Source organism: Varroa jacobsoni, unplaced genomic scaffold, assembly GCF_002532875.2.
Source record: "Varroa jacobsoni isolate VJ856 unplaced genomic scaffold, vjacob_1.0 scaffold_1077, whole genome shotgun sequence".
Lineage (NCBI taxonomy): Eukaryota > Metazoa > Arthropoda > Arachnida > Mesostigmata > Varroidae > Varroa > Varroa jacobsoni.
The window spans coordinates 125,224-150,717 of NW_019213979.1; the positions used below are offsets into that span (position 1 = coordinate 125,224).

General features: G+C 38.3%; 1 protein-coding gene and 1 long non-coding RNA gene across 9 annotated transcripts; one reads left to right on the top strand and one right to left on the bottom strand.

Annotated features, from left to right (window-relative positions):
* Window positions 1-6,609: 6,609 nt before the first annotated feature.
* On the bottom strand, window positions 6,610-15,507 carry LOC111266381 (cationic amino acid transporter 4). 4 transcript variants are annotated; one of them, XM_022843832.2, is made up of 12 exons: window positions 15,323-15,507; window positions 14,214-14,358; window positions 13,821-14,014; window positions 13,314-13,553; window positions 12,331-12,506; window positions 11,756-11,932; window positions 10,348-10,540; window positions 10,020-10,198; window positions 9,249-9,419; window positions 8,602-8,778; window positions 8,214-8,306; window positions 6,610-7,047 (listed from the first exon to the last, which is right to left on the bottom strand). In XM_022843832.2, the coding sequence occupies exons 3-12, from the start codon at window positions 13,966-13,968 to the stop codon at window positions 6,850-6,852; spliced, it is 1,752 nt and encodes a 583-aa protein (XP_022699567.1). In that variant the 5' UTR covers window positions 13,969-14,014; window positions 14,214-14,358; window positions 15,323-15,507; the 3' UTR covers window positions 6,610-6,849. The 4 variants fall into 4 exon arrangements, with proteins under 4 accessions (XP_022699567.1, XP_086827010.1, XP_022699568.1 ...); XM_086970884.1 differs by having other exon boundaries at window positions 13,821-14,021; XM_022843833.2 differs by lacking the exon at window positions 14,214-14,358.
* An 89-nt stretch (window positions 15,508-15,596) lies between these two features.
* LOC111266384 (uncharacterized) lies at window positions 15,597-25,409 on the top strand. Of its 5 annotated transcripts, none has more exons than XR_002684057.2 (5): window positions 15,597-15,703; window positions 22,138-22,297; window positions 23,360-23,442; window positions 23,975-24,025; window positions 24,694-25,409. It is a non-coding gene; the product is annotated as an uncharacterized LOC111266384 (long non-coding RNA). The 5 variants fall into 5 exon arrangements; XR_015313414.1 differs by having other exon boundaries at window positions 23,371-23,442; XR_015313416.1 differs by having other exon boundaries at window positions 23,371-23,432.
* Window positions 25,410-25,494: the final 85 nt, after the last annotated feature.

Consider the following 25,494-nt stretch of genomic DNA (forward strand, 5'->3'; position numbering starts at 1 on the left):
CGTCGACCCAACTTTTTTAGCGTTTATGACGACCTATAAAACATGCTTGTTTTGGCCATAAGCATATTTGTACTGTTATTAAACTGGAAGTTCCATCTTGGTGACGCCGTAGTTGAACTAAGCCTCTTTCAGGATATTTCCGTAAGTCGATGTATATCATGCTCATTAGTAACGGAAAGAATGCAGCACACGACTTTTTCTTGTTGGTTATGATTCCCCAAGTTAGATTTAGAATTTTTTATACATGTTTTCATTAAAGTCAAATTACGGGCATATTATTTCCGTCGAAGCTCTTGATACGTAGCTTTTTGGTTGCCAACAAGTATCTTCCATTCCATGATGGAAGTCCCAAGGTTTGTTTTTCGTCCAGAGAAAGCCTCGCACTTTTTGGCCCTCTAGACAATTGTAGGACCTGAAATGGGGTTCGCCCCTCAATGTTTTCTGGTGCTAAAACTTTTTAGTTATATTTTTGACATCAGAGTTGTATTCCGAATTAACATAAAGCAACGAGCCTAATATGTTTACGACCTTTTAACGAATTCTAAAGGGGGCAAACACTTGATAAATAGCTGCTAATTTTGGACACATAGAACTTGTTGCAGTATTTGCTACCAGAGACGATTTCTAAACAGTGCATACTTGCTGTTATACGTCATGCATGTCAGTTTAGAGCGCGTAAATTCGAATTGACCATTTTGACGTACAGGATACAGGTATTAGATTTTAAAAGAAGATTATTATTTGGATTTACATCACTTTCTACTAAAGAGGGAACGATAGTAGTTTTAATATGAAGAAACTGCCATAAGAAAATGTTGGAAACAGCCTTTACTTAAGAACAGGCCCTCATATCAACTTCGAAATTCAGATTACTCGATACCGTAAGTTTGTGGCGAACGCCAACCTAATCGACTGCATAAACCCTTACATTTTTACATCGAGGCAATATAATCAATATTTAATGTTTAAGAATAACATTGATTAGCTACGATGTACGAACGGACTACCTCTGAATTAAAAAATACTTTTATTTTTGTATTTTTTCTTTTCATTTTTTCAGCATAATAATTGTGCCTTTGCATTATTGCATTGCATATTCGGACAAGAAAGTTGGACAAGTTTTGGTAGGATGGTGCTGACTTTCCTACTATAAATAATGGCAATAACTACAGAGTAGGCATTTCATACAAATCAATTTCTTATCTGTTAGATATACTTAAGATGCATTGACCCGTGTCAACACTGCAAAAATTGCTCTTGTTATATGTTTAAGCGCATACAACTTTTTACGCGTATTGACTTTCTACATTCAATGTGACGAAGGCTATCTTTAAAACACGCAACATAAAAAAATTAGGATTTATTTTATAAGGACCACCATATGTTTATTTAATTATAATTATAGAAAGCACCAATCACCTAACATTTGTGCTGCATGGCCAAGGTATATAGGATCATACCATATATTTATATGTTAATGCCTTACGCATCAAGCTGTTTTATCTACGGTAAAATAACAACAGAGTACGTTAAGGCAGGGCCGATTAAACAAGCATGTTTGCAAATTTTTTTGATATACACTCATTCGTGGAAAAGGACAGCGGAGCTGCTACAGTTGTGCCGGGTTGGCCTCAAATTCAGCCTGCTATTTTGAAAGTTATGTACGAAATAGATAATCAAACCAATAAATAGCCCTACCAGAAAATAGTACTGTGTAACCAATTTCATTGAAAGAAATCATTTGAAAGGCGTTCGAAAACATACTGAGGACAGCTAGCAAAGGCGCGAATGGCATATGTGAAAGCTCAAATAAATTCAGTGATTATGTCCAGTACCATGCTAGTCTTGTGGCAATGGTACCCAAATTTTTAGTGATATTTTTTCAATTCAAGAAAGTTCGTATATACAGCTATATATGTAAACTCGTATTACTTTGAAGCTTTGAACAATACATACGTTTGATTTTAATACATTGCAACAAGAAGGGGTTATCATACCGTCACAGCTTCGAATCTGATGTACGCTCAAGAGTACATGCTTCTTTTTTCAAACGAGTCTTTACTATGCTGATCAAGTTGTTATTTGTTTTATATACCACTAAATGAATTATACTTAGATATAATATGAAAATTCTGCCAGTTTGCTTAGTTCTCAATACTTTTTCGTACCGTTAAAAACGTAATGAAGTTTTTTTGGGCAAACAAGTATTTTGATAACACTTTTGTTCAGCAGGAATTTGGCTTTTGACCCTCAAAAGAACGTCAAGTTAATAAGTTACCTGATAGCTGTTATCCTTAAGCAGTTTTTCGAGCGCCTCTATATAGAAAAACAACAATGCGATAATAAAGTCGCACAGTCCGCGAATGGCTAACCGTATACTCGACAAAAACAAATGTATATATGCTGTTTTTGTATCCCATGTATTAAAATATTTCTATAGGAATAGGCAGTCGGTTGAACTATATAACAGCTCTCTTCTTGGACCATTAACTATCCTTATTGACCATAACGATATTTTTTATAACAGGGCCTAAAGTTTAGGTTTCACTTACACCTAATAAAAGCTCAAGTTAGATAAGGGCATAAACGACTTTTCCTCAAAAGACATTTCAATATAATAATCAATTATGTTAAAGGTTCCAGCTGATTCGTACATGAGCGACTTTAACGCGTACTACTGTTTCCGGTTATCGGTCAGACAACGAATGTCTGATGACTACTACACCGTAAGCCGAAATAATTGAAATACTGAAATAAGTAAAAGGAGCTCCAGTGAAGGGCATCTCGTGATAGTGTTTTCATTTCGAAAAATGGTCAATGTTCACGGAGGTTCATGAAGATGAATGGAATATATTAATGTATGTTTAGATTGACCGGAGTGTGTTAACTCTCTGAGAAAACAACGCTGAGTTCTCTAAACTGAACAGTTAAAATGTTGCGTATTTGTAGCAGACATACATTGAAATATGTATTGATTAGCCTAGCGAATACGAAATAGGCACGAAAAAATAAGCACATTTTTTGCGGCATCGCTGTCATCTGACAACTATGCTTCCCACTACGGCGAGTAACAGAAGCGCAGTCTTATTCGTTATTTGCTGAATAGTGAATTGGAATATCGGAAGAAGCAAACCGTTCTCTGCCGCTTGAACATGATTTTGAATATGGAAAAGATGGCTTTCTTGATGAATGCGACCATACTGGCTATAGAACCTCCGGATCCTATCTACTTGTATCAATACATTTCGCGGTAACGAAGTTCATCGGGAACGATGCCTGGCCGGAAACGAGAAATCGTTCATGTGTGTATTTGTTTTTCTGTCTGCTATGTTTTTGTTTTACCTTCTCTCCCTGTTTCATAAAATATGCGAGGATTACCTAATGTACCGCATGCTAGCGCGAACAAGACTCAAACATCAATACAACTTTAATAACAATCAATAAGTGAAAAAAATACTATCTTAAAATGCTGAGTATTTGAAACAGTTGATTTTAAAAATGAAAATCACACCGGCTTACGCTGCCCTAGCGACACAATAAGTTCGGCTCTTCGTTAGTGATCTTATGCTGATGTAGGTACTTCATTCAGAGTTAAGTTTATAATAGGGCTCCATCAGAATAAGCATACGCCACTGATACGAAGACGCTTGATGATACAACGGTTATTGTTATCAACGTTACAATTAGAATCTTTTTTCGTGGGGTTTGTGTTTTCTCACCAACTGCCACAACTTTTAAATAATAAAAACTAAATACATGCCTGAAAATTGGACTTATCGTTAGCGAGCGGTGCTATTGACATTACCTTGCGGTGTCTTATAAAACCGAACGTGATCTTTTTAGTCTTGTTGGTACGATCTCCTTGATCTTGTCTGATTTACTTAATTAGCGTCCAAATATCTTTTAGTGACTGAATGCAATATATACACTGTCCCAGCGATATGGGTGAACACGTATCACGTGCAATTATGATAAATTGTACCAATCTTCCCCGAGTTACGAAAACAAGTTTTCGATTATTTACATGACGAAGAAAGATTAAGGCGGTCACAAAAGGTCCAAAGATGATAAGATTTTAATCATATATATATAAAAATGGCTGTGTAACACACACAATTAAGGCATTAGACCAGCCGTGTGGTAGCCAACCGTCAAAAAATCCCTTTTTTTTTCGGGATCGTCTTTTTCGAAGCGTATTTCCTAATTGAATAAGCTAGTAGAGATTTCGCTGATGATGAGCAAAGTTAACACTATAAAAAGACCTACGACGACGAGGGCGTCATTGAGGTGGCGTCGAGATGTGTTCTATAGACAGAGCATGATATTTTTGTACCATCTGCTTTGACATTTGGGCAATACTTGCATTCAACGAAATGTGTAACAGAGTCATTTTTCCGGTAAGACCTAGGATATACTGTGAAATGATGACAGGTTTGTTGTTGCATCATAGCCACGCTACAAGCGATGTATAACAGAGCGAAGCTCGCAGCTTTATCAACAACAAAAAAAACTATCAGAATTGGGATTCATGGCAGAAAATCTTTGCCACAAGCCGCGTGAGGAAAAAAGAAACATAACATAATGACAGGTAAGACATCCAGGTGGTTAGCGGAATAGCTATCCATCGAATCGTAGAACGTTTCAAAGATGCTGATGGTAAATTTTTTTGGTCCCATTCTGTGATACAGAGTTTGCACGTGCAGCGCATGCGCGAAATAGAAATGTAGTATTCGGGGTTGATGAAGCAGAGCTCCGTGGCGCTTCAGTATACACATGTCATCACTTCTAGTAGAACATTTAGTCAAAAGTTAACTTTTCTAAATTACGTACCATCAACTGTGAGAATAATCAGACAATCTGCGGAGCAGTTTTTTAGCCTGCTTCTACGGTCGAGAGAATGCATATTCCTAGGAGAGTATGTACCACAAACGGTGAACATCATAAATCTTTTTGGTGACCTAATTATTCGTAGGATGTACCGGCCTGTAGGTATCAAAGGTGACGATTCAACAGGATGTGCCGCTTTCGTAAGATCTGTGATCCATAGAATACTTAATACAAACGAGCTAAGGGTGATGGCAGATTTGATGATGTTATATTAGTACAGCTAAAACTTGTAATATCATAATCTAAAACAAAGGTTCTAGCTTAAGATAAGGGTTGAGATTTTGTGGTATTGCGTATGTGAGATTTTCCATGTCCTACGACAGTATTAAACCGTCTTCAGTGTAGAGCACGCGCTTGGCACTGTGAAATTCGTGCTTAAGGCTTTCGCTTACTGCCATTCCATTGATAGGGAATAACTGGAACATTCATGATGGCTTTTCTGGTGTGGAACTTCAACTGCTTCAAACTGAGACGATGCATTTCTTCGAATTACAGCTTGTGTCCACGTAAGCTTGTGTGTTCAGTGTCGATAGGGATGAGCTGCTTAAAGTAGACATATTAGGAAATAGCCAAGGAATTGGCACGTCAATATTACGTTTGCATCTTTTCGATATCGACATCTTCGAAACTTCGCCTTTGATACGTTTTGACTTGATCCTTTTCCTCTTGTAATCGACTGCGAGCCGTTTAGGAATCCGCCAGCGGTTTGGCGCTACCCTATTTAGGAGAAGGTTTGGCTAACTTAATCTAGTCAACCGGATATGACGTAAGCGCACTTTAAAGTTGTATCGTTTTCGTTTTTTTGTGTTACTGTTAACTTCTATATCATAATACTATCACACCATCGATGAATCGTGAGTGTGATAGCGTTAGAGCTTTATTTGACTTTGTTCCAAATCATAACGACGAAATGACTGATGGACCCGACAGAATACTAAGTTCACCGTGGAAGGCTGAACGACACAATAATAAAACCGCGTTTACTATCAATATAATGACAATAATTGAATGTTGCGTACTTTTTAACAACATTTTCTGCGTCGAAGAGATGATTTGCGAGATAAGAAGTATCTGTAAATGAAGCAAAACTGCCATGTGATAGTCCCGATATGGCGAAGAAATTGAATGTATGTAGCAGTACAAGTATCAATAGGGTACAACCACTCTTTAACAATACGGCTGGTCAACATGTATACGTTTTCCACTGTGGCACGTTTACTCGTTCGATTCGACGAATACGCCCATGGAACGTGGCGCGCAAACATCTGCAGTCATGACTTCACTAAGCCTATATTGTAACAGGCCACAGGCTAATTTTCTAATTAACTCGGGCTTGGTATTGTTTACATTGCTACAGCATCGAAGAAAATTTTTTCTTTCGATCTAAGCAGAAAAAGCAATAATTAAATGGAGACGATTTTTCTGCATAAGGGAAGCAGTGAATTACCAGTGGTAAGTCAAGAAGTGCCAAAGATAACCATACAAACCGAAATTCCAAACAAGTATTACTTGAGCTTTCAGTTTCCTATACAAACGCACAGTACAGAATACATTAGAATCAAGTGGATACAATAACTAGTAATAGCTTTGATGGGTAATCACAAACAAGAGCCTTGAGGGCAGTGTCTTGTTAAGGATCATATAAATGTGTTTTTCGATTGAAGAATATCTCGACGAATACCGTAATTGCGTTACATAGGTGAAATGAAAAATTTCGTAAAGTTGCTATGTTTGGTCACCGTTTTCTCCAAAGAAAGAAGACGTTTTTTTTTTATTATCACGATGAAAATGTTATATTTCGTGTGTTATGAATGTTTCAACATGACATGTGTCGCTCTTATGTACAAATGACCTGTGGCAGCATGAGTAAAGGTATCTTAAGTAACGCACCTTGTCTTTTATACTACCAAAAAATCTTTGTTCTTTTGTGGTGACAGTAAACGTATATGATCGCTGTCAAATCTAGCTATGGTCCAACTTCTCTTTAAGTTGAACCTGGTTCAGCTTACTGTAACGGTAGCCGTTGGCGAAGTAGACCGTGGCACCCAAGACAAGCCATACTATGAATCGGTACCATGTCACCGCTTCCATTGTCGTCATGAGGAAAGCATTCAAGCTCATACTGATAACTGGCAGAAGAGGCATTAACGGCATCTGGAACTATTATAGGTAGAAATATAACACAACTAACATAAATCGAAAATCTATAGTAGTACAGAATTAAAAAAAACTGTAAGTTAAGGTTAGTAGGCGGCTGTCCACAAAGCGGTGTCACCACGTTCGAACGTCTGATCGTAAAGTGACTCGCTGGAAAGCGTGGTTATTACAAGTATCTTGGCTAATTTCGGAAACTCGCAGCGGAGTATTACCTAACGTTGTACGAAGTCATTTTCTGCCCTGATGATTTCAGTCAGTAGTATGCTGGTCACTACTATCGATGATGGCCGGCCATCTCTTAGATGGCTTATCAATTCTATCTCTTAAGAAGTGAATATCGTTATTTGTGATAAACTGGTCAATATGGCTTTTTGCACCATTTAAAGGCACAACATTTTTCCCATTAAGAGAATTCTGCAACGATCGGAAAAGGTCGTCATCGAAGTAACGAAACATGACCCTTTCTTTGCCCTAGCCGAACGTTTTTCTCGGATGCATACCGACAGCTAATTATCCATAGTACTTAACTGAGGTAAAAGTTTGGTTATTCGGAAGAAGTTTATAAACGGCTTTAAGCCTTGTCTAAGGAACACTACCATGCTTCGACCACGATCTGCGCTGATTGACGTCATGAGAAACTCAGATGCCTCTTCTGTTGACCTAAACATTGCTTGTTAAATATTTCTGAACGGTCGAATCTAGTTGAATCTTCCTTTGTTTTCTGCAACCTGATGGAGGTGGACCTTGGTGGAAACATAATGGGAATTTCTGTATTTTCATAGTCAGAGGACTGAGCACCACAGGCCTTCCCTTTGATGCTAAAACCACCTTCCATCATGTTATAATGAAAGGTGGGCTTAGCGAAAACTAGTGAATCACTTTCTGACCACGTAATCGGCGCTAGTACTGGGTTCCCGCACTTAGCAAACTTCTTTACATGTTTGGGTTACACTCCTTTTTACAAACAAGACTTCAGCCCTTAACACCTTAAATACCCTCTTAAGATCTCTACCTTTGGGAATCTACGTTAAATCAAACAGAAAATGCTCCTCCTCGCCTAACTTTGAATACATGAATTAATTTCAAGTACGCTACGAACTTATCGAATCGCCCAATGCAATAAGAACTTAGTGTGAGGAAATGCAGCAAGCGAATTTAACTACCCTCACCGTGTAGTTTTCGTCGTCGAGAAGCTCCTTGAGCGGATAGATATATGCCACTGCCACTAAAATCATAGATCCACACACCACAGTAAGCCCGATCTATAAATTACAACAACAAAGACACATAAAAATAAGCTTCTGCAATCTGAGACCATTTCTTTTGTTTGGAGTTGATTTTCCCGATATGATCATACAAATTTGATCTAATAAAGAATATAAATCTAATTATCTGGTTAAATTCATAACTGAACAAATCATGTTCTATGTAGCAATGCACGATAGTGCGTTGAGCGAATTGTATGTACAAAAATAGGGATCACTGAGTGGACGGATAACATAACGAGACTTAGACCAATTGTCATAGCACAAGGGTTCTGCTAGGGATAACCTTTACCTGTCCGTCCCATGGAGTTCCTTTGACGTTCACCGAGAAGCCGAATGCGAAAGCAAAAAATGTAGCTAGAGCTAGCGTGATAACGATGAGAGTTTTATGAGACATTCGAGATGGATACAGAGAGTACAAGGATGACGCTGCCCATACTCGTAGCGTCACTCGCGGGCCTATTTCACCCTGAAATATTGTTATTCCTATTGAATTAGTAACGTTGAACTAGATGGTCTGCTGTTACGCTGTGTCATTGGCAAGTCGACCTTTATGCATGCAAAAACATAGTCCTGTTCTCGTCTCTGTTCTCGTCTAAATAATGGTCGTATGCTATAATTGACCTCATCATATAAGCAAATTCTTGAACTCACGGATTCCGAAGTACTTTCACCAAAGTTTTATTCAAGTGACTATTATTCCGTCGTCTAGATTGCCCTATGCTTCATTAAAGGGGGATGTCCGCTCCAACGACTTGTAAAACGCAGTTCTCAAGGAACCCATGTAGCCTTTCGGGTAGCATTTGAATCTCTACTAATTAAAATATAAATGACGGGTCTACCGTAAATGGTTACGCATATATTTGTCGTTTCAATATATACAGGACTATCAGAATAGGAGACAACTAGCCAAAACTGGAGATATGAATGACTATATACCTTAGCGTGCGCCTTCGTTGGTGAATATCGCACGATAACCACACCAAACGCTATGATCAGATATGCAAAGAGCGTTCCTATGGAAAGCATTTCAATGATGGCGTCGGTATCGAAAAAGACAGCCAAAATTGCCGCAACAAACGTAGATGTGATCATCGAAACGAACGGAACCTGTAGAATAAATAAAAACTTCGTATGGCATGCAGTACTTGCGAGCTCTTTGAGGGTGTAAATATGGAAGTTGAAAAGACGCCCATACTAAATGCTATATACAGCGCAAATTAAGTTAGCACAAAATAAAACCAAAGGCCATATTCATTGATTTAATACAGTCGTGATTAGAACCAAGTATAATGCACACGATGGATACTTTTGGGATTTATAGAAAATGTATTTCTTGCGAAAAATTTCTACGACGGTATAGTTTAAACACTTTTGCCTCTAAAACCTATGAATACGCGATAGTCTAGATTCACAACGATTCATAATAATGAACATGATTTATTTTGTACTAGGAGACAGCCGTCCGAACTAGTGCTTTACGGCAGTGCAGCATGTAAGCCTCGTAACATTGATTTGTTGAATGAGGTAAAGCTGTGTATCGCTGCTCACTGCAACGCACTTATAGTAGCAGACTTGTCGGCTTTTTCCCATTTTACGCGTGTGACACGTGTCAAAAATGTCCTGCATTCGTCCCTCTTTGACTTCAACAATGGGCAGTGATCACCTACCGTAACTACGTTATAGTCAATGTAAACTTCGGCATACTACCTTTCGGCAAACGGAGCAGAAAATAGCTGGTAGTAGACCATCTTCAGCCATAGCGTACATTACTCGAGATACTGCAAATATGGTTCCCATGATAACCGTGACCATACTAGCAATGGCGCCCCCAGAGACCATATACACAGCCCAGTATGCGTCGTAATGCTTAAGGGCATCTGGTATACCTGCCATGAAAACGTTGTGTTCCGTTAGACGCGTCCATTCAACTTTCTAATCCCTATGATCTCGATAAACTCGATCCTATCGGTAGCATCTTACTCATGAGTCGTCATCTTCTATTTAGTGGTTTTGGCTTTTAGCTGAAATCGCTCACCTGCTTCCGTGTTTATGTCATAGTATGGCAGCATAAGCGTGAGAACTCCAGACACCGAGATGTAAACGACAGAAACTACAGACATGGCCATAAGGGTGGCGATCGGAATTGACTTTCCAGGGTTCCTCGCTTCTTCACCGGCTGCCGCGATGCTGTCAAAGCCAACGTAGGCAAAAAAACACTTGGCACACGCCTAATGCACACGTACAGACAGACATAATGTACGCAGACGAAACAGCTACTTCACATCGAACCCAAGTGCTGACTGAATGGGGCGCTTCTACAGTTACAAACAAGTGAGTACGACTCTGCCCTTACAAATTGCAACGAGTATAATGTATCTATGTATTTAGTATTGAAGAATAGCACATTTGATTGTTCGGAGTTAGTTCGCGACTTTTCATCCCGCGATTGTTCCGTGGACTTCGGGGCTTCTACTTCGACAATTGGCCTTTGAACTTTTAATTCAAGTTGTCTCGAGTTTCTAGAAATAGATGTACTGTGATTACGGGGGTTATATATGCGTGTTTTTTGGTATGGAATATCAATAAAGCAAACAATTAAAAAAATAACGAAAAAGGAATTCAAAAACGCTTTCCGGAGAATGGCAAGCATGATTTAATTTTAGAAAGGCGAAAGAACCAAAGAGATCGCACTTTTCTGTGAAAGCAGAAAGGATTCTTTTGCCTGTTAATTGCTAAACGACCCAAAAATTGTCCCAAAACGTCCGTTTCTGTGGCGTTAGTTCTGTAAGTTTTTAAAAGTTAGTGTTTCTACGTATTAATCAGTTGGCGCACGTGCTCTGCAACAAAAGCACCTAGGTTTTATAAGTAAAGTAAAAATCTATCTCTACAGTTAGCATTAGTCCTATTGACTTCATTTCATGTGTGAGCAGATTTTCATCAAAATTTTTTATACTTCAAATACGACAGTACAATAAGGATTCTGTAATTTCTTTGCCAAAAATCATTCGTAAGAGCAGGATACTCTTAGGACCGAATTTGCATTGGCATGTAAAAAAAAACATGAATGAATGTAAATAAAGTAGTATTTGTCATTAACCCTAAAAAAATTACTAAAATGTGGCATTAATTCAATCATCTAAGGGTATATTGTGTTTAGTCGCTATGGAAATTATTTATATTATGCTAATGAATTTCGATCTTTAGGAATATGCAGCAATAATACTATAACGTATTCTTAGCCCCAGAGAATATCTCAAAAACATCACCATTTCTCAGTAGCGGAGATACTCTTCCGAGTCAAAGTATGACACGTGCAGTAAATCTGAGCTACTAGGTTGTCGCAAATGGAACGAAGACGGTTGAAACTTGACGGTGTCGAAAAGCCGTACAGAATTAGGCTTAATAACGATATTAAGGAAAACTCAGAATTACATCTAACGTACAGAAAGTACTCCAGACCAGCCGTGTGGAAGAAAACCGCTGATAAAGCCATCGGGCTTGTGGTCGCCGCACTGGTACTGCCAGTTAGAGAAGTCGGCGTGAAAGACACCAACCCCAAAGATAATGGCCATTACTATGACATTGACAACGACAAGAGTATTGTTTAGCCATGATGTTTGCTGAAAACGAGCAGTAGAAATAGATACATTCAGACAATATTTCGCAGCAAACCTATTTTATCCTAACTAGTGAAGCCCGTTTGTGACTGTAGCATTATCACAATTCGAAAATCTAATTTATGTTTCATACGTAGTTAATCTATTCATGTATGTTAGGGCGTAGCGGCAGGTGTAGTTCATTTACTTCGACTGGCAGTATTTAGAAAAAGCGAATATCTCGGTAGCGATGGTGGAAGTGCCAATGAACGCATTTTCGTAATGATAATCTGTGCATTCTGGTGAAAGTCGATTGCGATAGTATAATTAGACGTTCGTCAAATGTTTACTGTGTAAATATTGAATCTATGGCACATTAAGGCTCATTGATTTAAGATTAAATTAAATAGATAAGCGATTACCTTAGCACCTAGTAACATGAAAAGAACAAACGCAATCAACAGAATGGCTGAGAGTACGTCCGGATATTTCGACAGCGAGCTATTTTGTTTATCAGTGAGCCATCCAAATACGTTAACGGTGAAATTACCGATGATTCCCCTGGATAACGAGTTTGCGTAGGCGCTGCATGTTCGGCCTGAAAATAGATAAATGCGCGCGCGCCAAATTGACTTCGGGACTCTTAACTGTTACACAGCTTAGTATCAAACACGACAAACATTCATCTTCAAGCCGACGTTTTACGATGCTTTTTATCGTGCTTGAAACGCTCTTCCACTATTTGAAGCTGAAATTGCACGCTCAGATATCATCACTCGGGCTTGTAGTACGCCCGTCTCAATGAGCCATCGAAAATAAAAAAAAAAACAAGTAGTTTCTAGATATCAGTCGTTCTTTAGATCACAGCAGCGGAGGTAGCTTGCCATAGAAATCTTGTGTTCAGGGAAGGTTCTACTACTAAGAACATTGTGAGCTGTTGCTTCGAAAAAAACTCCCGCGAGCGAACTTCCCAGCTTTCAGATGAATCTCATAAGGGACTCGCTTTAAGAATGAATAATGAAGTCTCATTCGCTGTAATTGAAGCCTACTCATAACGAGGTGTACGGATGTTATTACTAGAAGTTGATATACGCAAAAATTCCTCGGTCATTTGGTTAAAGCTGGAGTGAACCGTCAACAATTGGGGGAAATTATGCCTTCCTCTCTACATCAAGCAGCCAGTAGTAATGGAGGAGCTTTATTCAATTTCTTTTAAATCTTAACTGGTATAAGGGTATAGAAAATAATGGTGCCTTCAATGGTGTTATTTTACATAACATATGTACATCTATATATATATGTATATACGAAAAATTGCTTCCCTTAGCATTTTGCCGACATTTACAAGTTTTTAATTAAATATTGATATAATTTGTAATAATTTTAATGGCGCCGGTGTACATACCAACAACTGCCAGAGACAACACATTTTCCATGATAAGATTCCATCCCACAAAGAACGCGAGGATCTCTCCAAGAGCAAAGTATGTATAAGAGTAAGCGGAGCCCGATCGTGGAAAACGAACACCGAATTCAGCGTATGCTAAAGCAGCCAAAAGAGAAGCAATGCCAGCCAGTAGAAAGGACAGTACAATCGCAGGACCCGTTAACTTATTAGCCACATTGGGGGCAAGAATATATACCCCTGAAATAGAAGGGACCGTACATTTAGACAATCCGGTCGATTCGCATAGAAGCAGGATAAAGAGGTCTTATATTCTGTGCACTTAATCGGGCAGGTGAGCGCGATTTACTAATTATAGCTAAAAATAGCGGCGCGTATAAGTACGGATGTTGCAGGCCACTATGAAACGCCTACAACAAAACCTAACAAATAACAAAAGTGGTATTCAGCCGTTTCCACGTTTAAACTTGCTTGTTAGTTTGTACCGAACTCTATGGCTTTTCATACCTGATCCAAGCATGTTGCCGATACCCAAGAAGGCGATGTCGAGCGTGGAAAGACATCGTCGAAGATTGGTAGTCAAAATCCCTCCATCAGCGTCTTTTCTCCGCATAAGTTTCACTAATGCTTCTGATAAAAAGCTCATCTCGAACATCTCCTAAGATAATTCGACGCGTGATATGTAGTTGTCGCCTGGAAAACTACGGACTGAAACCATGATTTCACGATACGTGAATGTGAGCGGACCCTAAGCTACAGTTCTACTTGGGCAGATCATTAAAACCATCTTTCTGTACTGCATTAAAAAGTGCCAACAGTGTTTACCTGGGGCTTCCTTGATAACCCTATTATCATGTGGAAAAGTAGCAATATCAAAAGTAATTTTTCACCTTTTTTTACCTTTTATTTCCTTTTTTTTTTATCACAAATCCTTTATTATTACTTGCTAACGTTGAGGTCTGAAGCAGATTTGTGAAAAGTTACTATGACAACGTCCTCAGAAGTGCACATTGATCAGCCAGATGCCCCCACTGCCTTGAAATGACTGCAATGAAAAGGTTACAATATGTCGAACTGCTACGTTTCTTACCAAGAACTGACCACATTTGAACAACTGGAAGCAGCCTGTGCGCTATTTATACATGTTTTGGTTGATGGTCTTTATCTCTACGTTTCGAATTTTAAGTCCGCCATCCCCGTCAGGCACTCCATTTGTCCCCGTGACGAGTTAGCGGGTAACGTATTTGCCTGCTGGGAACCAGCAGTCTGATGGACGGCTGCCTAACGGCGATATCGGGCATAGAATCCGAAATACAAAGAAACGAGCTTTACGTACGATGTTGTGATATGGTTGGTGATGTTAAATTATTGGTACAGTTCCACTGTCTTACGTGCTTGGGTAAATTAGCAGAATGGTCAAAGGGTTTATCTAGCAAGAGTTCACGACGTCAAACATTTACTCTGCATTATTCCTATTACTGCGGTAAATACTGATAGAAACAGTAGTCAATTTGAAATCATAAATGCGGCACGATTTCCCCATTATCATAATTTTATTTTAATTTATAATTAATTATAGGGGAAAAGGCTCATATAGGAAAATCATTCCAGTACAATAGTTACTAGTAACACTAGTTGCTTTGATATGCCATTGATTTCGGACACTTTCGTCATAAGCTAGTGGGGGGTGATACGGTCTTTGTTAGCGTATTAAGCTTGTCATCATTCAACCGCTGAACAAATGGGTCTATATGAATATTTTGTGAAACTGTGTATGAGTAAATACGCGTAGAAATCTCTTCGTCATTAGGATATGAAATGTTTGGCACAGCAAAAAATACGATGTGAACGACACTCTCGTAGATTTTGATTGTTTATGTAATGCCGTCACAAGTACTTAGACTAAGATTGTAGTCTTAAACGTACACACTGTTTCTCTGAAGAGAAGCCAGCTTTGTTGGGTCATTTGCTTACTAAAGACGGGGTAATAACAAGATGACATTACTCACACGTTCGTATAGAGCGTTGGTTTACCCGAAACAGCAGTCAGCATTGCAAATACGCCTCACCATTTTTGGCAGGGGGCTTACAAAATGCAAGTATCTACATCAAAAAACTGTGAAACGCTACCAGATGGTTAGTAGTCCACCATTTATTTGTACCACTTTAGGTATCAGCAGTTGACTGGTTTACGGTACGTGGCGCACTTCCCACCGGAAAATGGCGCATCGATCATAAAACGCGGGAAGGGGCTTTTGCGTAATGGAAACAACCTCGTCGGTCGTCATATGCGGGAAACATTCTCCAGTGATTTCTATTTAGGTGTTGAGATGTTCCATTGTGAACGCGTCACTGCACTCTGACACATTTACTTCTTTCCTCGTTATCAGGTATTTTGTATTTCAGAGTACATTAAACAACCTTCAAAATAGAATATTAATAGTAAAAACAGAATAAATAAGTAAGAATAAATAAGTAGCATATAGCGCAACGGTATTTGAGCAAGGTCTCCATTGTAAGCCCACGTGGCTGATCCTGACAAAATCGTATCTCGCAAAACGGTAATGGTTTATTGGTTGCATAGTGTGTATTGGAGTTGCAATGAGTCTTACATTACGATTAGTTCATGAAGACTATACGTAAAAATTAGATATGTGCTCAAGTGAATAAGCTAGCTAAGGGGTGTGCTTTGTACGCTTGTCGGATTTAAGTCCATTGCTGGCTTTACCATGTTTACCGTCAGCACTTTCAACTGAACTTTTCCAGAATTGATGACAATAACGTAGCTTATCATTACTAATTATGCCGCGAGACAATGATCAATCCGAAGTGTCCTGACTCTTTTAGCAGTCCTGTAGTTTTTCTAATGCTCTCTACAGAACAGGCTGAATGTCTTCTATTTGAGAATAATCCTGCAAAATTTTAGGCTAGTCATGAGCTAGACAAAAAAAGATAGTGACCTTAAGGAGAGTTTACTTAGGGCTTTCAACTACAATAAGTACTAATGTGCATTAGAGATAGACGATCAGCTCAAGTCAGCCCACCAGACAATCGAAATCTCCTTGACATTAGACGCCGTTCGCTTCGCCAATAAATCAACGAATGTTTTAAAGATGCAAAGACTTTCAGGTGAAAGTACTCTGTCGTACTATTCCCAATGGCATTGCACATTGTGTTTTTTAGAGCAAGTAGATAGGCATTGGCTTTGCCACGATAGTACCAATTAACGCTTACGATCGTACGCATATGGGGCACGTCTATCATAGCAGTCCGGAGTAAGGACAAAACGCAACAATTCCATTGTAAAACTTTGAAAAGGAACTCCTTAAAAATGTTTTCAGTCACGTCCAGGTGTAGCAGTATTAAATTCATTGTTTGCAGTCACAGTAGCAGATGCATATTATGATATACTTAGGTAGATCTGGCGCAAACAAGAAAGGGATTCGTGGTGAACGCAAACAGATGTAACTGGCGTAAGCGTAGTATCGTATATATTTAGCTGGCCGTAAAACTCGGAGTCTCAGGTTCGACCGGTGTGAACATACTTAGTAAACCCGATCATTGTAATGCCCAATGAATGAATACTTCTTTGTTGCAAGTTCAGTGCAAGAGCTCACGAATTTATAATGAAGGGTCGAATTGTACAATGGTGGTGAAGTTATATCGAAGCTAATAGAGGTTTATATTTCTACGAGTAGGCAATTCTGAAATACAATGTCCTTGTTTTTTTGTCAAGATTTTTGGACAGGTACTTTGCCTGGAAGAGGCACCCTGTCCTGGTAGGTCGTATATATTCGATGAGGGCTTCAAATGGAAAATTTAGTTAATTGGCCGACAAGATAAAGTAGAGCACCTAACCGTCGTCAAGCGTCTTTACTCAATATGGATGAATGAAGATTCGGGACGCGTAAATTGAGTGGAAAACGCGAGAAAGCATAACTCATTGTTTCTTTCTTGTGACCTCGGCAACGTGCAACTACGATGACGGATTTCTGCACAAACATACTATAGACGACGAAAAACGTCTCAGTTAAGTGGGACTGGCCAACAGAGTAACAGCAAATAAAGCAAAGCTGTCCTTCTCCACGACAAAATCGGACCATATACGGCAAAGACTGTTAAGGCTATCTTGCAAAACTTCGAATAAAAAGTCATCTTACATCCACTAAATTCTCCAGACGTCTCGCCGACAAATTACTAATTTTCCGATTGCTATTGAGCTAATTGTTGAAATTGCAGAATTGAACGAACACGCAGAAGATCTTAGAAAAGTATATAAACAAATTCAACATTTCTAGCTGTGCTGAGTAAACAGATTCATTAAAATGAATGGTAGAGAAAAGCGTACGAAATGGCAGACTTTCTAATAGAATACAAGTGATATATTATGTGTTTTTCAGTAGGTAAAAGTGGTAATTTTTTTCGATGAACCTAACATGATATTTTAGTATGGCATATTTAAACGCTAGCTGCATGTGATGGCAATAATTACGGATTTATGAAATTCTCCTCTATTAAATCTGTAATCAAAGTGGCCTAAGGTACTTACGCGAAATTCCAATAGTGAGCCGCCTATCGACGTTCACAACGTACTCATAAAACGATAATTATTCCATGTATATGCGTTGAGGCATTGTAAAAGTTGCCATTAAAGGATCATGTCGCTAGAGACGGCGGACTTTACGAGCTTTGTTTGGACAATATCCAACAAAGCTGTTATCGAAAGCTGAATATCGACCGAGAGCAAAAGGTGAAGATCACTAACCGCCTTTTACGGACGCCATCCTTTGCCTGCTCGCTTGCATGCCGCAGATTAGGAGTATTGTTAAATGTAGCAAACAGTTAACGACGATAGCTTTCTGGTATCTGCCCAATGGAATTGGGCATTTTTATAGACATAGCGTTTTTGTGCAAGTAGTTACAGGTATATATACACATATTACTATTTAAGGGAAATCCCTCTTCCTGTTTCTGTCGCGTAAAATGTTGCGTTGCCTGGTAAAAAGCAGCAGGACAATTGAGGACAGGAATTTTAGTGGTATTTCCTTTCCTTTGTGACTGTAACCTAGGTCGGTATTTATATATAGGGCAGCCGACGTGGGTTACGCCAATGTTCGACACGCCGATGACGGAACCGCTCAGCTAATAGTCAAAATTGTGCCCTTTACTTTAGTTAAACGTTCATTCTACAAATTATTACATTGAAATATATGATTTCTGATAGCACCCAATAGTGCACGTTTCTTGATCTGATATATAGAAAAGAAAATTTATGAGAAATTACAGATCTAGGTCCGTCTCATAGGAAATGTTCATTAGTTCTACAAAAGAAAACTTAAAAACAGGAAATCTACTTTAGGTTATTTCCTGCTCCTGTCGCTTCAAGTGATCTGAATCTCAAGCACTAACGATTGAACATATAAATTAAACTGTGTTTGCTAGTTTACATTGTTCCGCCGGTACACTAAGCGCTGTAAAGTACTTTACGTGATAGACGCTATTCATGCTTGGATGTTTAGACACGGGTTAAAAGAGCTGTAGCAACTATTTTTGAACTATCAGCAAGAAAACTTTTTATGTATGTAACGTGAAAAAAAACTTGTGCCTAGAAGCAGAAAGGTATCTGTAGAAATTTGTCTGCATAGTTGAATATACCTATGATGATACCATGAAGCGTAAAAATATAGAATCCAGTAAATAATTCACAAGAAAACTCTATTATACAACAAGGCTTGCTGCTGACCAAAAGGCTAGGCCTGCAATTCTTCGTTGGAAAGTACGCCTCTTCATATCTCGGGCATAGAAATGCGACACAAACTATAATATAGCCTCAGAATGCCTTTGAAGGTATCGGTGCCATCAGCTGTCTTTTCTAAAATATTCAGAGCATGGGGCGTACATGACGCCCCCCGTGTCAACTGTATTCAATGAACTTAATTAAGGGATTTTAATTTCCACGGGAAATTGTCTCGTATATGTGTTGAAGCAATCACGGTTCACACAACGCCAGTGCCGAGTTCAAATCTAACCAACGATAGGAACTTCTGTGAAAAGCTTTATGCGTTACATCTACTATAGTATCTATATATATATATAGTAAAAATGTTTGTAATGAGGATGTAATTAAAATTACATTTATTTAGAACTGTGTTAAAATTGTTGATGAAATGGCGTTTATTCCTACAAAGTTATTTAATATTACTATGACAGGAACAACAGTTAGAAGATGTGTTTTAGTAAAATCTATAGCGTTTAAATAACACGTGAACGATGAAAAAAATGAGTGATATGCATACGTTTTATCTAATAAAGCTGCCCAGTCTTTTCTATATATAACAAATTTGCATCTTAATTTTTTTCCTAAAATCAATTCTGTTTATTGTTGCTGAAACACATCTCGTAGGTCAGTATTCTAAATTTAAGTTAAAAAAAAAATAGTCTAGAATACTGTCATCCACTCGTAGCAGCAGTAAAATGGTTGCAGGATCAGTTAAATCAAGAGTCCTGTAGAATGAAGGTGATATCGAACGTCACTTATTGAAGCAACCTTAATTGTCCTCATTGAGACGCCACGGCAGCGATTCCCTAACAGACCAATTGTATTATGGTCGTTCGTTAAAATGACTCTTATCTTCAGATTGTAAGTTCTATTAAGTTTGGACATGACGATCTGCTACTTATGCGGAATTACTGAAGTAGCAACATTAGAAAAAGGACTTCTCTATTCCGATTGGTCGGAAGTTCGTACTAATGATATCCTGATATGTAACTGTAACGCATGATCTGTTATAGCCATTCATGTGGAAGTTATAATAGATTTATCAATATGCAGACTGTTTCCTTATGAAATCGTCAGTACAATAGCTTCATCGAAGTCAAATGTTTTATAAAAGGGAACTGCTTTCCTGCAGCAGGAACGGTAATTTTGTGCAGTCAACAAAATTACTATGAGTATCAAAAAAAAAATGAAATCAGGGTGGGCAATTTTAAACGTCGTCGTGCACAAGGTGACTCCATGACTGCGTGGACATTATTCTTTATAATAGCATACTGATATGTTCCAACAAACTATATGGCAGTGTTTTTTTCTTTTTAGGAATGGCGTAAACGTTTCCTTTTCAGGTAATGCCAGTGAAACAAAGTTCAAGCTAACAGTCAACCGTAACAATTTATCACCTGTGGTTGTAGAGATTTTAAGTTTGCTTTTTTTTGAATAATAGCGAACTTAATTTTGGGCCTAAATGCCTTGGGGCTAGTAGGCTATGCATAATTAAGGGTTATGGGAACAGTTCCAAACCATTTGCTCGCCAGCAATAAGCAAAATCAAAGAGGACAAATTATTAAGTTTAATTAAGCGCCTTTAATGTATTTTTTAAAGTTAAAACTATAATAAGAAAAAGATGCTATGGCTTAAATAACACAGTTGTTATCACTTTTTTTCTGAGGCACTATAAACAACTTAAAGTATTTTGGCCGGGGGCTAGAATAGAGCAAAAATCCCTAAAAAGGGATTAGCCTTTTTTAGGAGTTATTGTTTATTTACTGTTACTAAATAGAATGGTAACATAGAAAAATGACTTTTCATAAAAAGACTTTCTAACAGTCTGCCCCTTTTACAACACGAGGGCATTCGACAAACTAGAATGTGCCGCCAGAAAGACGACCTTACTTGTGCCTGAAACGCCCCTTTATGCCTGATATTCTTATTTTAATAAACTGTTTCGCTTGTTCGAGTAAATGATTTTGTGGGATTAAATATGATTCCCATGAGGTCTGTCCCATTTTTGTAGTCCACGATGTTCTCCGTGTGAACTCTGAAAGCCAGGGGTTTTTTTGACCGCGCTGACGCGGATCTCTAAGAACGTCGTCAGTGGAAATACAGTTTTATACTGTTGAAGAAATATGTTAATAGTGTTTGTCTACCAAACGTAGCGGTTAACGTATTGACGATCCAATTAGATTATTGCGAAAATATACACACTCAGATTTCTCAAAAAACAAAAAAAAAAACAACGCCTTAGCTTTTGAAGTGGCCCCTTGAAGAAACCTTGAAGAAACCCGCTCAAAGTATTGCCACTGCTTATATCCGATATCTGTATTGAAAATAAAAAGAGAGTCTATGTGAAATGTACAGAAGTAATAGTATTTATTCAAATTCAAAGATAAAAATCTGATATATATATATATATATATACACAACACTCAATTGGTTTAAGGTGCACGACCAGTCTTTCTTAAAATAAGGAATCAGACTTTGTGTCTGGAAATTCACTACGAGAACACGAAGTTCCTAAAGCAAACAAAAAGTAAGTCTACAATGTTAGTTTCCGTGATGATGCGCAGTAATAAGCTGTTGATTTCTTTTATTCGTAGATAAATGCATTTCGTGTCAGTCGTATGAAGTAGTGACCTTTTGCGAACGAACTCAATCCAGATTGACTTCATCATAACCTAGGCGTAAGTTCGGCTCTGTTGTTGTGTTAACTATTCGCTCTACGATAGTTCTCCTATTGCCCTGTTTCAGGTAAACCTCCGCGTTGTTTGTCATTTCGCTAGTTTGCAACGTTTAGACCGTCACAGACCGTTTCATAACTTTTTTTTTACCTACGCGAAGATCGTTAAAGGTGTTTTGAATGAATAAGACTGTGTTAAGAGGATAGGAGGAACTATATGCTGACTACGCGTTCCCGACGCTTACTAAGCATACGAAAAAAAAGTATTCGTATACAACTAACTAATATGTTCTTCTAACCTAACGTTGCTTGCTGCGTACCTAAATGTGTCGGCTCGCTCTTCGATCATCTTTGGCAATGCTATCGAAAAGATTCGAAGATTTACCTTCAGATATGTTAGCCTATATCTAAGTTTAAGGCAGACCATCGTACGTTTGATATAGGCCCCTATAATCTCATCGTATATTACGTTGGCGCTTGAGGACATGCTTTCCGCAGCGGAAAGGCGCTAGGAATGGTCCGAAAGAAAAGGTAAATCGGCTAGAGTTTGACACTTGAGAAAGTGTATAGTTAGGCTAACATAGAACTACTGTTAATACGAGCATTCCATAAACCACTATTGTAAATATAATACATTACCAATCACTTCCCTTGGTGCCATGAAGACGACCTTAAATTAGGTTTAACATTAAGTAACACATCGTATAACAGCAACTTGTTTTTTTTATAATTATTAAGCATTGGAAATTATTTTGCTTGAATAATTTTAGCCAAAATTTTAGGCCAGTCAAAGTTGACTGGCGGATAATTTCTGACATCTGCACATGTGACAGTAAGTTATTTTTCAAGGATACATCCCATTCGATCCTGGCATAAAAGTTCGTAGAATCAAAACAAACATTTGCTATGAAGCGTTGCGTGTGACTTTATGTCATCTTTCGGAAAGTCTCTTTATATCTGTGTTTATTTTATATAGTTCAATAGAAACTTTTGATCGTTTGGCTACTGGACAGTCTACATGGTGAACTATTTATAAGAAATTGACCCTTTCGAGAATCTGAGGACTTCTCTGATTAGGTTAGCCCCAAAGGGCGGTCTCACGGTTAAAGATGCTGACCGACGTAGCAAAAAGAGAACTACGATGAGGCTGAAAAGGTGTACAAAGAAATATATGTGGAAAAATATAACGTATTGTTTGTCATCTCGGTGGATTTCGCATTTGGTCGCGCTGGTCAAGCAGTCGTTTAATACGTAATGGGAAAGGCTTAGTTGCTACAACTGAATACACATTGAACACTTTCTGCCAGTCATGAAATACGTCTACGTCTTGGAATATAATTCATAACAAGGAATAGCAATGTAGAATACGTTATGAAATTATGACATTTGACATACTGTTACGTACTACGCCACAATGTAAAGGCCATTCATATCGATGCTTAAATGTATTCATGTAAATGCCCATCTATATTTCCGTTTAGACGCTCGATCACTGACAATGCAAATATCTATTGACGAAATTACACCTCTAAATTAGATAATAGTTCAAATGAAATCGCTTGAATGGAGTAACGTGATTATTACGCTCGAAAGGCCGTTTACAGAGGAGACCTCAGAAAGACCATGGAGGTCACGCTATCACGTCACCAGGATATGCCATAGCATCGTGAGTAAAGGTAGAAGAAGCTCCACATTTACTATATGAAGCTAACACCAAATGTAACTTTTAATGTTATTCTTTATCGTCATGCCAGCTATCATCTGTAAATATCTTATATGCATAGCAGTATTTACCGTTTTTGTTGCTCTACATAGGTTTGCAATGTACAAATCGACAGTCTTCGACTCTCAAAACATCTTCTCGTCACTACCATGTCTCTCACTTAAAAAAAAAAATGCATTCGTCTGCTAATGACCGACCCTTATATATCGTTGAAAAAACCTATTTCTCATCTATGATCATCCGATTCGGGTCATAGGATATTACCTCAGGTTGCATATATTTTGAGGTACTGATATGACGATACTAAATAACAATACAGCGTCTTGAACACATCTTGATCAAAGAGATACCGACATATTTGCGAAGGATATGATGCCCTTTATGAAGGCTTTATAGCCGAGATTAATATTTAAAAGTGGCCTGTCGCAATGTTGTTCAAAAATGGCTTTTTTGATCTAAAAACGCACTCCGCTACGCCCTTTAAGATCGTCGAAGCCCGCGCTAAGGCACTTTTGAGCAGAGACCACGATTGTCAGGTAAGTAAACCTACATTTCCTAGCTACACATAAAATCCTCATCGTCCGTGACAAAGATCCTACGTTCTTTACGAAGCTATTTGACATAAAAAAAAAAAGGTATGTAAAATTAGGCAGGTTTATTGCTGGCATATTCATCTTTGTTGCAATGTGTAGCTCGTTCTGGAGGAAACGATAACAATCGATTAGGAGAGCTCTTAATTATAGAGAACTAATTACTGGGCTACCTCTGCAGCCTGTGGGCATCGACATAGAATCCAAATAGTTTTTTGGTTGAGTTTTTTTTTTTAGCGTGCTATATCCAACGTTGAAGCTCGATCGAAAACTTCGTTATCTAAACTAAAGTCTGGCAACGTTTACCACAAAGGCTTGATTATGACTAAACAAAAAATAGAAAACAGAAGTAAGCAACATAAATTGTTTTTTTTTTTTTTTTTATGCAGTAATGCCTAACGATATATATATATATAAAAGCTCCGTTATTGTCTTTCACGCTTATTTGGCTATGCGAGTTGCCGTTACACGTTTCGGGTACCAACTAGACGAATAACATATCGTCTAATAAAAATATACCAATTATATAATCCAACTATAATGTATCCTGTGCTTAGCCCACAAAGTGCAGCATTATAGTTTGTTCGAGTGACTTTTAGCGTTTCCTATTCCAGTGACAATAATAACGGCTGGGAGAGCTAGTCACTGCGGGATTTCTCAGAACAATGAGCCACTGCCGAACCAGGAGGCTCTTGGGTTCATCCTGTCAACGCGGACGTGACAGCAGCGTTCAGGAAGGATGGGTGTCTGCATGACTCGTGACGGGATTAGTTCTAAGCTTCTATAAGCATGTAACAATATTGGCCACGGGAATCAGCTCAACGGAACTAGCAGTAGAAATTCGTTCTATGCTGTCCAAATGATGAGTGTGTACGTTATCTAGAACTGTTCGCAAAGGTTTGAATATAAGAAAAAGTCATTACGAACTTATATATATATATATATATACACACCGTAATGAACTGAAATAAAAGTTGTTTAGCCATGACGATGTGAGTTGAGCCACCTGAACTGACAAGCTTAATTCTTCAAAGGTTCGAGGTTCCCTTGCGGCGCGCAGTGATGTAGCATCTATTCAGCCTTATTGGTGTTGACATGTAGTTACTAATTATTGTTATTTATATTTAGCCTCTGGGTCGGATTTATCAATCTATTGACTCTTTGAACTTCGTTCCTAACGCACAGATTTAGGTAACTGTATTTGATGTTAGCTTTACTGATGTGTTCGATGTTTAAGAAGGGCATCGTAAGAGGCAAGCCTACGCCTCTTTTCTGTCTTAAATTAAATAATATGTTGTAGTGATTCTAGCCGAGTCGTCAATTCGTGGAACTATCTCAGCTAAGCCTCAGTTCTTTCTCTATGTGGCACTATAGATCATATATGTATTTGTAGTTTGTCGATAGGATCACATAAC

Coding starts and splice junctions, on each gene's coding strand:
- LOC111266381 (XM_022843833.2), bottom strand. CDS start 13,968: ATGTTCGAGATGAGCTTTTTATCAGAAGCATTAGTGAAACTTATGCGG. Junction 10,199..10,347: donor TGACATAAACACGGAAGCAG/GTGAGCGATTTC, acceptor TTTTCATGGCAG/GTATACCAGATGCCCTTAAG. Junction 7,048..8,213: donor TCGACGACGAAAACTACACG/GTGAGGGTAGTT, acceptor TACCTATAATAG/TTCCAGATGCCGTTAATGCC.